This window comes from Schistocerca serialis, chromosome 4 (genome assembly GCF_023864345.2).
Source record: "Schistocerca serialis cubense isolate TAMUIC-IGC-003099 chromosome 4, iqSchSeri2.2, whole genome shotgun sequence".
In the NCBI taxonomy this organism is placed as follows: Eukaryota; Metazoa; Arthropoda; class Insecta; order Orthoptera; family Acrididae; genus Schistocerca; species Schistocerca serialis.
The window spans coordinates 125,825,560-125,838,522 of record NC_064641.1 but is presented as its reverse complement, the minus strand read 5'-3'; the positions used below and the strand labels follow the sequence as shown (position 1 = coordinate 125,838,522).

Sequence of the window (12,963 nt, the reverse complement as noted above, 5' to 3'; positions counted from 1 at the left end):
TGTAATTTGTATGTCTGAATCCAAATATTATTTATGATTCAATGGACCCACAGCATTGAAAATATCTCTTAGAGACATTATGTGATAATATGCAAATTGCTGCTATAAAAAATGCTACAGCAGAAATCTGGATTTTATGACTAAATATTATTGTTGATTATGTTAAACAGGTTTGTTTATAGCAGTTCAACATAATGTTACCTGAGATTTTCATGACAAATACATTTTAAATTCTTCTTGAGTATTCTTCTTGGTTGGATCATTTGCTTCTGCAGATATTTTCAACAGCAAGACTTGCAGCTGTTGAAGAATGATGGGCTGATCCACTGTGCCATGCTTTTATATTCCTATCATCAGTACTCCTGCCCACAAACAATTGGTGACATTGTGGAGAAATGAGGCCATGCTCTGAAGGTACTAAAAAAAAATACTACTTTTAGGAGTAGTGTGCTTAAAGAAGCAGTAGAAATCTGATGTCAACAGAACCTTATAAACAAAGACCGTGATTTTCCCATAGCAAAGCGTTGAATCCAGCACTTGGCATACTGTGGGCACAGTACGAAGCGAAATATGAACCAGTGATCGTGTAGCAGAACTTTAGTCTCCAGAGCATGGTCCTAATAAGAATGCAAATGACACAATAGATGACTAGCTCATCATTCCTCAGCTGAAGATAACAGGAAGTCACATTGCCAAACGTTTTTGGTGAACCAATGATTCAACCTAGCAGAACACTCGAGAACAATTTAAAATTATTACACAACAGTACTTGCTTGTTAATGCAGTTTGTAATAGCTGCTTCACTTTGTTTGTGCATATTTTAACTTGTCCCACATCTGAAAGTTCTCATTCACAAAGTGATCTGCAGAAACTGATGAATCAATCAATTACCCATTAATTAATTATGCCTTACTTACCAAAATTTTTCCCGAGGGCATGCAGCTTTACTGTATGATTACATGATGATGGCGTCCTCTTGGGTAAAATATTCCGGAGGTAAAATAGTCCCCCATTCGGATCTCCGGGCGGGGACTACTCAAGAGGATGTCGTTATCAGGAGAAAGAAAACTGTTCTACGGATCGGAACGTGGAATGTCAGATCCCTTAATCGGGCAGGTAGGTTAGAAAATTTAAAAAGGGAAATGGATAGGTTGAAGTTAGATATAGTGGGAATTAGTGAAGTTCGGTGGCAGGAGGAACAAGACTTCTGGTCAGGTGACTACAGGGTTATAAACACAAAATCAAATAGGGGGAATGCAGGAGTAGGTTTAATAATGAATAGGAAAATAGGAATGCGGGTAAGCTACTACAAACAGCATAGTGAACGCATTATTGTGGCCAAGATAGATACGAAGCCCACACCTACTACAGTAGTACAAGTTTATATGCCAACTAGCTCTGCAGATGACGAAGAAATTGAAGAAATGTATGATGAAATAAAAGAAATTATTCAGATTGTGAAGGGAGACGAAAATTTAATAGTCATGGGTGACTGGAATTCGAGTGTAGGAAAAGGGAGAGAAGGAAACATAGTAGGTGAATATGGATTGGGGGACAGAAATGAAAGAGGAAGCCGCCTGGTAGAATTTTGCACAGAGCACAACATAATCATAACTAACACTTGGTTTAAGAATCATGAAAGAAGGTTGTATACATGGAAGAACCCTGGAGATACTAAAAGGTATCAGATAGATTATATAATGGTAAGACAGAGATTTAGGAACCAGGTCTTAAATTGTAAGACATTTCCAGGGGCAGATATGGACTCTGACCACAATCTATTGGTTATGACCTGTAGATTAAAACTGAAGAAACTGCAAGAAGGTGGGAATTTAAGGAGATGGGACCTGGATAAACTGAAAGAACCAGAGGTTGTACAGAGATTCAGGGAGAGCATAAGGGAGCAATTGACAGGAATGGGGGAAATAAATACAGTAGAAGAAGAATGGGTAGCTTTGAGGGATGAAGTAGTGAAGGCAGCAGAGGATCAAGTAGGTAAAAAGACGAGGGCTAATAGAAATCCTTGGGTAACAGAAGAAATATTGAATTTAATTGATGAAAGGAGAAAATATAAAAATGCAGTAAGTGAAACAGGCAAAAAGGAATACAAACATCTCAAAAATGAGATCGACAGGAAGTGCAAAATGGCTAAGCAGGAATGGCTAGAGGACAAATGTAAGGATGTAGAGGCCTATCTCACTAGGGGTAAGATAGATACCGCCTACAGGAAAATTAAAGAGACCTTTGGAGATAAGAGAACGACTGGTATGAATATCAAGAGCTCAGATGGAAACCCAGTTCTAAGCAAAGAAGGGAAAGCAGAAAGGTGGAAGGAGTATATAGAGGGTCTATACAAGGGCGATGTACTTGAGGACAATATTATGGAAATGGAAGAGGATGTAGATGAAGATGAAATGGGAGATACGATACTGCGTGAAGAGTTTGACAGAGCACTGAAAGACCTGAGTCGAAACAAGGCCCCCGGAGTAGACAATATTCCATTGGAACTACTGACGGCCGTGGGAGAGCCAGTCCTGACAAAACTCTACCATCTGGTGAGCAAGATGTATGAAACAGGCGAAATACCCTCAGACTTCAAGAAGAATATAATAATTCCAATCCCAAAGAAAGCAGGTGTTGACAGATGTGAAAATTACCGAACTATCAGTTTAATAAGTCACAGCTGCAAAATACTAACACGAATTCTTTACAGACGAATGGAAAAACTAGTAGAAGCCAACCTCGGGGAAGATCAGTTTGGATTCCGTAGAAACACTGGAACACGTGAGGCAATACTGACCTTACGACTTATCTTGGAAGAAAGATTAAGGAAAGGCAAACCTACGTTTCTAGCATTTGTAGACTTAGAGAAAGCTTTTGACAATGTTGACTGGAATACTCTCTTTCAAATTCTAAAGGTGGCAGGGGTAAAATACAGGGAGCGAAAGGCTATTTACAATTTGTACAGAAACCAGATGGCAGTTATAAGAGTCGAGGGACATGAAAGGGAAGCAGTGGTTGGGAAGGGAGTAAGACAGGGTTGTAGCCTCTCCCCGATGTTGTTCAATCTGTATATTGAGCAAGCAGTAAAGGAAACAAAAGAAAAATTCGGAGTAGGTATTAAAATTCATGGAGAAGAAATAAAAACTTTGAGGTTCGCCGATGACATTGTAATTCTGTCAGAGACAGCAAAGGACTTGGAAGAGCAGTTGAATGGAATGGACAGTGTCTTGAAAGGAGGATATAAGATGAACATCAACAAAAGCAAAACAAGGATAATGGAATGTAGTCTAATTAAGTCGGGTGATGCTGAGGGAATTAGATTAGGAAATGAGGCACTTAAAGTAGTAAAGGAGTTTTGCTATTTGGGGAGCAAAATAACTGATGATGGTCGAAGTAGAGAGGATATAAAATGTAGACTGGCAATGGCAAGGAAAGCGTTGCTGAAGAAGAGAAATTTGTTAACATCCAGTATTGATTTAAGTGTCAGGAAGTCATTTCTGAAAGTATTCGTATGGAGTGTAGCCATGTATGGATGTGAAACATGGACGATAAATAGTTTGGACAAGAAGAGAATAGAAGCTTTCGAAATGTGGTGCTACAGAAGAATGCTGAAGATTAGATGGGTAGATCACGTAACTAATGAGGAAGTATTGAATAGGATTGGGGAGAAGAGAAGTTTGTGGCACAGCTTGACCAGAAGAAGGGATCGGTTGGTAGGACATGTTCGGAGGCATCAAGGGATCACCAATTTAGTATTGGAGGGCAGCGTGGAGGGTAAAAATCGTAGAGGGAGACCAAGAGATGAATACACTAAGCAGATTCAGAAGGATGTAGGTTGCAGTAGGTACTGGGAGATGAAAAAGCTTGCACAGGATAGAGTAGCATGGAGAGCTGCATCAAACCAGTCTCAGGACTGAAGACCACAACAACAACAACTTACCAAAATACTATTTTCTGAAGTTAGGATATGAAATTTCCTTTCTTGGAACATATTATTGAGAATGTAGGTTTTATGTTGGTGTCATGATAATGAAAACATATCTTGATCACAGATGCATTCACATTAATGCGACTGCAAACTTACGATGCAATTTCAGCTTCGATTGAGCAAAAAATTTAGGTATTTGTGAGCTCTATATGTCAATTTTAATATTAATAGGTGTCCACATAAAACACAAAATGTTCCAGTTCGTAGTTATATCTCAACAGTGCTCAGTGTGTTTAAGAAAGTAACCACTTTCATGAGTCTACTGAAAAGTGGTACTATTTTTTGTGTTTTTGCATATTCAGTGTACTGCAAAAGTCTCATATCATTACAAAAACAAAAGGTCTGGTAATGTTTCATGTGTTACAGTGTGCTATGTTGTATTTTAAAATGAAGATAATGTCTTCAAATAGTGCCATACAATGCTTACATAAAAATTGTGAGTAGTGGTAGCAACAGCAGCAGGAGTCTTTGCTTCCAAAACAAAACAGTTGGCTTTTAAAGGCTCATTGAATATTGTAGACATTTTTATTTTATTTTGTTTTTAACATGAAATTTTGGTTTGTAGGATATTAAAACTGAAATCTGGAAACTAAATCAGATTTTGTACGAAAGTAGCAATTTGAACGGAGAGGCTAATCTTTATGTGGGTTCATTGCACCTAAGAGAATTTCCTTTTTTAGCCACGGAAATGTAGATACTCCTTTAATGCAAAGAACATTTATTACTTTGATTACTTTTTTAGCCCTTCACTCCTTGCACCATTACTAATAGCATGATCAAGCTTAATGTTCTGTTATGTAATGCAAGAACAAGTTTCTTAGTGTGGCCAGGATCAGAGTTACTGTTTTTTACAGTTTCATTGCTTAATTTGGCTGCAACCACATCTCTGATTTAGTCTTAGTGTTACAACCTTTTGCTTCTGTTGCAGTCTTTCTGCTGACTAACTCTCAGTGAGCCTGTGTTCTTATCAGGCTCACTTTAACGTACATCGTGGGACTCCTGGTGTGAACATATCATTGCATATGGAAATGTTTTATCTGACCCATACTGGATAATATGAGAAATGGTTTGTGGCTGTACTGCAGCACTTACCTTGAAATGTAAACTGAATCAGTTAGGTATTCAGCAATATTGATAAATTCCTTGTCTTGTTTTTTCTTTTATGTGGTAGTATTCTGTTCTTAATTAGTTGAAGTTTTGAGTTACGTTATTATGAGGTAATATACTTAGGACAGCAAACAGTCCCAAGTCAATGGAAAAAAGTACAAGTTCCTCCTGCATGTAACAAGGACAAAAGGATGTATGCACAAAGTTATAGACCAATATCTGTAATTTCAATCTGATGAAGGTTCTTGAGTATATTTGTAGCTTGAATGTAATGAGTTTTCAATTGTGCTAAACTGGAGACAGTTGGAAAATGTCTGAGCCCAAAGAATATGTGATTAACTCAAATACTGTTTAAGTTATAGTACCCAGTACGTTGACCTGAATAGCAAGTGTTCTTTAGAGATTAAGGTAATGTCAAAAACACCCCTGGGAAATGTGACTTCACTGCTCCTGTTTTCCATGTACAGAGGTGCACAAAAATATGGAAATACCAAAAAACAAAACACATCACAGTGCCTAATATGGTTTAGGAAAATCACTAGCATTCACAACAGCTTCCAATCATATCTGAATGCATAAATGCAGATCATGTGTTTTTTGCCACAGAAATCTTATACCATTCTTCTTGCAAAATTGTTGCACTTTCAGGTAACAGTGATAGAGGTGGGTAGTGATCATGTGTTCTTCTCTTCAAAGTAGACAACAAAGGCTCAGTAATATTGAGAGCTGGTGACTGGGGTAGCCGGGTGAAATGTGGCAGTTCATCATCATGCTCTCAAAACCAGTACTGGACAATGCAAGTTGTGTGAACAGAGGTGCAATCGCCTTGTAACGCTGTGTCGCTATTGGGGGACAAACATTGTACTGTGGGATGGGCCTGATCAGCATAAATGGTCACGTAAACCTTAGTAGTAATACGACCTTGCATATCACAAATGGGATGCATGGAATACCACAGTATGGCTGCCCAAATTATCACCGAACCCCCACCACATTTCACTCTTGGTGTGTAAACTTGGCCAGAAATTGGGAACAGTGTGAAACAAGATGCATCTGACCAAATGACTTTCTTCCATTGCTCCATGTTCCAGGTTTTATGGCTTGGCGTCACGTTTTCCTGTTATGGGCATTTGAATCACTGATGAGTGGTTTTGGAATTCCAGTTCACCTTGCATTTCCCAGTTTCTGTAACTCCTTTCGTGTTGTTTTGTTGCTGACAGGATTCACAATTATGAGATTCAGTTCTGCAGTGTTTTTTGCATCTGTTGTCCACTTATTTTTCACCACTGTCCTTTGCAGTGGCTGTTTACCAAGATCATTCAGCACACAGTTTGGTCCATGCTGTAACTTAGTGTATGATGTTTTTCCAGTTTCCTGGCATGCAATATAAATCTTTCCTGTGGTGCCTCTTGAAACAAGAGACACTTCAACTACCTTAGTTGCTGAAGGACTTGCCATACGAGCATGAGCAATTTGCCTGTGTTCGAATTCAGTTGGCTTCGACATAATGCACTCACAACACCACAGAACACCCCCTGTTCTGACCACGACTCATGCTTGCAACATGTTGAGGACATTGCACGGCTGCAGTTCGTGGTCAAATGCAACAGCACAACATGCAGGCTTGGCTAGGATTCGCATTTATGTTCAAGCATGCATTTCTGACAGTGTTTCCGTATTATTTTTCAGCTACTGAGTTCCATTAGGCTGCTCTCACACTGGCTATGTAGACGTGGTGATTCAGCCACATAGTTCAATCGATGCAATGCACAATTATGTGATCGAATCATGCAACTGAATTACTGGACACACATATGAACCACTTAGCTGAGGCTCTGCGGCAAGAGCTGTACACTTGTGCAACCCAGTCACAAATTGACGACAAAATGTAAATACTTCATCATAAAAATGTGAAGGAGGATTTCCGTACAGTAATAATAACTGAAGTACGCTGCATTCTGTGCAACTCTTGTCACAAAAGAGGTGGATTCAACTTGGATGAAACTTTAACAATAGTTGGCCTAGAAGACATATGAAGCATCAAACCTACACAAAGCTGCTGTGCTGTGAATATACAAGACAAATTTGCAGATTATTTTGTTAGCACTGATGGGGATCCCTTTGCAAATGAACATGATGTAAAGTGTATTTTAATAATACACAAAATATATATAAAAAGCAAAGATGCTGTGGCTTACCAAACGAGAAAGCGCTGGCAGATAGACACAGTAAAAAACACACAAACACACACACAAATTTCAAGCTTTCGCAACCCGAGGTTGCTTCATCAGGAAAGAGGGAAGGAGAGGGAAAGACGAAAGGATGTGGGTTTTAAGGGAGAGGGTAAGGAGTCATTCCAATCCCGGGAGTGGAAAGACTTACCTTAGGGGGAAAAAAGGACAGGTATACACTCGCGCACACACACACATATCCATCCACACATATACAGACACTTTATATATACACTTTCCCCACGTGGAATGTTTCTTCCTATTATATTCATACAATACACAAAATAATACATGAGAATTTATTTTGTACACAGTTTTATTTTTGAAGAACATAACAAATTGTTTCTCTTCTTAGGCATTAAATCTTACTGCTATAATTCTTCTTTCCCGATTCCCAAATTACAGGATAACTTTCTACTGCAATGATGAAAAGTTCCACAATGAAAGTCATTTTTGCAGTGCAAAAGAAAAACAAAAATCTTTAAACCAACCCAGGAAAATTATATCATTGAACAATAATGAAGCGCTGACATACAAATGCAGATACCTGTCGAGGCAGCAGCTGTTTACCCCTTCTCTCTGTAGTTGTCTTACGAGACTGCCACATGTGGAAGGATCAAACATGGCCGAGTCGCCATGACTAGCCCTGGGGAGCAGCATGTGCACAGCAAGTCGTGTAGTCAAATCACCTGTGTGTAGGGGGTCTTAGAGTGGTCAACATTCTGAGAATCTTTACTGATGGTTCTGTTGTGTGTGGAAAGTAATCATTGTTGAGTGACTGTAGGGTGATTCAAGCTAACTGTGGCAGAATTTCTATTTTGTGCACTGAATACATGTTGCCTCAAATGTGTAGAAAGGTAAGTTAATGTGAATGAATGGGAGATGTGTGTCAGTAGTATTGGAATCCAATATTAATTGTAAACTGCTTTACTTGGCCACTTCGTTTAAATACCTTGATGAAAAGCTGCGGAACAAGTTTTAGGTGAGGCAAATGGTCAACTACAGTTTATTGGGAGAATTCTGATAAAGAATAGAACAGTGCATGTAATTAAAGGCATTGCATACAGAACATTTTTGATACACATTCTTGAGTGCTGGTACAGTGTTTGGGATCCTCACCATATTACAAAAGAAGACATAGAAGCTCTCCAGATGCATGCTGCCAGATTTGTAGCCAGTCCATTTGATCAATACAAGAATGTTATAAGACAGTAGCACTGTGCAATACACTTTACATAGGCTTTCGCCATAGTCAGTGCTCTCATGAATTCACAGTTGACTGTCTCATTTTGGGCTCATGTGTGGCTATGTATAACCTTATGCTTAAGGGTAATGCATCACTTTATGGTTTTTAGTTTACAAGAAAATGCTACATTAATTAATGGTACAAAAGAGAGAAATTATAGAGAAAACCAGCCTGGATTTCTAAACCCATTTGCTTCATATACCTAATGTTTTGCAGCCTTGGGTTTTACAGAAACGTAAGTTACTATTTTTTGATATTGCAATGATGCCCATCGAAAATTCCTCAGCTTTTAAGACACCCAAAATTTATAATTCATTTAACAAAAGTTTCAACTTTGAATGCTTCCTTTAAAAATCAAAATGTGGAAAATCTAAGAAAATCACTGTGTTTGGAAAATTTGGGCTTGAGTATTATCAGAACAAAATTTTGAAATATTACAAGATATAAAAATGGGTGATGTCTAGAAGTCACATCTTAACTAATTAATAACTTTTGAGTTATGGACATTTAAGCTAAACAAACCATTTTCTCAGAATTGCGAAAATTGATCTACAGAGCTGACTAGATCATTGGTTCTTGTTGCACGGTAATGCAATTACAATATCTTCATATCCTTTAGGCCATGAATTAGTTAACTTCAAGTGGAAACGATTACACCACAGTGTTCATGGTTGGAAACAGGATACCTGTAATAATAAGAATATGAAATTCCTTACTAAATGTGAAAGTTGATAAATTTGTAATCTACTGTAAACCGTATTATCTTTTTATTGCATATTTGGGAAACTATTTGTTGGTATTTCTGCAGTTGTCTTGCTTTCATTGTCAGAGGAAATCTGGATATCTGTGGTGATAGTTTTCTGTTATAACTATGATTTTCTTATGAAGAATTTGCCAACAGGTTTGAAAGGCTAGCTAAGGAAACAGCAGCGAGGCTTCCCGCCCGTCCACCTCACATGCCCGGGTATCCCGCCTGGTACCGGAAGCTCTGCTCCCGCAACATAGATTCTGAAGACTGGTGCCCAGGACCCCAGCTCCTCACCACCGGGATGCAGATCACACCAAAACTCTTACGGCTGAGTTGGGAGGGATACCCTCTTCACTTTCTGAGAGGCTATGGTTGGGGCTTCCTCCTGCCTCAAGCAGATCATGTTAGTAAGTTGTGTGTTGAGGTTGTGTAGCTACACGTTCTAACAATTTCACACAGTAAACCAAAGGAAGAAATACAGTAGTTAATTTGCTGTATTTCTGCATGGTCATTACCATTGGCTAGGCAGGTGATGTACTCGCATTGTAATTTGTGGAATAATATGTACTCACACCACTAAGCAGCTTTATATTCTAAGTATCACAGAGATTTAACTGGGATGTGCCCCCTATTTTATACACACACACACACACACACACACACGGTATTTTTCATTATGAAGAAGGGTCTCCAGGGATGTGAAAGAACCACATTATACATTAAAGGGCAGAAGCAGTCCTTGAAGGATATGTCTGTAAAGTACACTAGCAGCCAATTGAGCAGAGTGGCATAAAGGAACAGGAACAGTTATCCCCTTTGAAGGTGTGCAATGAATGAAGCCCTAATGTTAGTTAGTTTCATGTTCCATGGATCATTTGCATGATGAATCAAAATGTGGAATAAGTCATTTTGCATACACATCACAACTTAAATTTTTAAATATGGCTACAGGCTGAACATTTATAAAGTAGTTTTTTTTTTTTTTAATCTAGAGATGTGAGCTAGTAATTCATACCTACCAACTTTTGCACAGAACGGTAATAGAAATTCTTCTACAGAATAGAAGGAGTTGTTAAGGAGAAACTTGTTTAGTTTGTTTTCAAATTTCACTTTGCTACCTGTCAGACATTTTATATCCCTGGGTAAATTATCAGAAATTCTTCTTGCAGTGTTGTGCACCCTTTTATGTGGAGTAATGAATGTCATTTTTCCTTCTGGCATTATAATTATGTACATCATTGTTCCTTTTGAACTACAGTGAATTATTTACAACAAACTTCATGAGGGAATAAATATACTGTGAAGCAGTAGTCAGATTGCCCAACTTCTTAAACAGAGGACTACAAGATGATCATGGATGTGCACCACATATTACTCTTACAGCACATTTCTGCACGATGAAGACTTCCTTTGATTTTTTCCTCTCCAAGATTTGCAATAATTTTAAGTGCAAATGTAGCTAAACTACATTGTTTTAGAAGTTCCAAAATGTGCTGTTTCCAGTTTAAATTCTCATCAGTATAAAGACCCCATTTATTGTTTCCTCACCATGTGTTATAGTCATCATTGGTGTAGTACCCCTAGATGTGCAGAATTGAATATGTTGTGTCTTTTTAAAATTGAGGGTGAGACCATTTGCAGAAAGCCAGTCAATGATACTTTTAAGAACATTATTTACTGTTTCTTCTGTTTATGTGTGTATGCTAGTATCATCTGCAAAAAGAAATAATTTTGCTTGTTGTATATTAGAGATCATTTACATACGATAAATGAGGAACAATAGTGAATCTGAGGATTGGAGAACCTGTACATATTTCTGCCCCATCAGAACAATGTTCCCAGACTACATTGGCTATATTATGTGAATGGAATTCTCAATAGAACAACTCTTCTAGAATCCAGACTGATTCACTGACGACATTGTTGCTCAAGCAAGATACTATTCTAGAATTTTTCGTCTAGAGGCAACATATGGTGCGAGTGTAGACCAGTGTTCTGCTGTTTCTTTATCATGATATTGACTGGGTAAGGTAAAGTCTGCTCAGGAGGTACGATTCCTATTATCCTACTTTACTCACTTTTTTATTTCTTCATATTTGCCAGTCTCTCTCGATTAGACTTAATTTCTTAAAGTGCTGTGGTTATTCCTGAAGGTTAAGAACACAGTCCAACATCCAAATTTTCTAAATAAATGCAATGTGTCTCATGAAAAACATGTCGTGTTGTGCTCTCATTTACAATGATCTTACACGACAAAGTTGGCTCGTTATCCAGAATATCATAGATATATTAATACAGCTTATGTCAAAAACTGTCTGTCATAGTTAACAGATACCACTTGAATATACAGGTAGCAGTTCTTCACTTGTCCCTGTGATGTCATTGTGACTGTCACAGCCATTCTTCTTCCATGCCTCACATCATATCTCCAAGGCAGGACCCGATGACACAGAATAAATAGCCCAAGCCGCAGGGATCACTGTAATAAGATTTTTATCGTCAATGTAGCTAACAGGTACATTGCCCTTGTCTTCCAGAATACATGCACATAAATAAAATGCCATACCAAATCATTGCTTAATCTTATGTTCGTGGGCAGGGAAGGGGGAAGAAGGTTGTTACATATGGTGTACGACGACAGTGTACAGGAGGTCGAGCAGTCAGGACTTGTGAGTGGGTATCCAGGGCTACCGTTAAATGATGGAACAGGAAATTAGGTAAAATGAAGAGAATATATTTCAGTGTATGGTATACAAGGGGTACGCCTAGGATTGGAAGTGACCAGGTTTAGGCCAGTCTAGAAGGTCGAGCAACTAATTAAAATGGACAACGGAAGGGGAGGCAGTTCATGTTAAATGATTGTGGTGGCCAGTCATGGAATGCAGAGCCAGAGGCTGTGCCTCCCAAAAAGACATCCGTTCTGCTCAAGGTCTAGATCACAAGAGAGAGAGGCAAATGTGTTCTGCACTGCAGAATGCTCCATTGTCCACACACATGACCTGTATCCCACACACGCTATTGGCTAAAACTGATGGCATGAGTTTGCTAGCAACTTCAGTAGAGGGCTCAAGGCGTCTCTTGTCAGCAGCTTTAACTGGAGAGAACTGTCTCGGTTCTGGAAGACAGGCAACTTGTCGCATAGGCACAGCTGAAGATGCTCTGGGAGAAAACTTGTTAAGATATGACTGGGCCTTTGGAATAAATTTTTTAAGCAGTTCCCTAAAATATTCCTTGACTGGCTGCCACCCTGTACACTTCTTATGGTGGCAGTCATCATTCGTCAGTTTGGTAAATGCTTTTACAACATGTCACTTTACTGAAGTAATATCTTACACTACAGGTCCTTCCCCTGAGGAGAATGTTATCGTCACTATTGTGAAACTCTAATAAATAATGAACATCCAAAATTCCAAACTAGTTTTAATATTATGAAAAGGATAGATTACCACTCACCATATAGTGAAGCTGTTGAGACGCAGACAGACACAACAAAAAGACACCTACATAAGTGAGTGTCCCACCAAAAGTAGACACAACTGGGTGGTGGGGGAAAGGATAGCAGGATAGAGGGGTGGTGGATGGTAAAGTGCTGCTTGTAGGAGCATACAGGGAAGAGGTGGGGAGAGGGTAAGGCAGCTAG

General features: G+C 38.7%; 1 protein-coding gene across 1 annotated transcript in view; it reads left to right on the top strand.

The window, feature by feature from the left end:
- The window catches only part of LOC126473927 (DNA polymerase subunit gamma-1, mitochondrial), a 152,826-nt gene that overhangs the window by 47,189 nt on the left and 92,674 nt on the right, over positions 1 to 12,963 (top strand). The window contains 1 exon segment of the mRNA XM_050101285.1: positions 9,477 to 9,726. Within this exon segment, the coding sequence (XP_049957242.1) occupies positions 9,477 to 9,726 (250 nt within the window).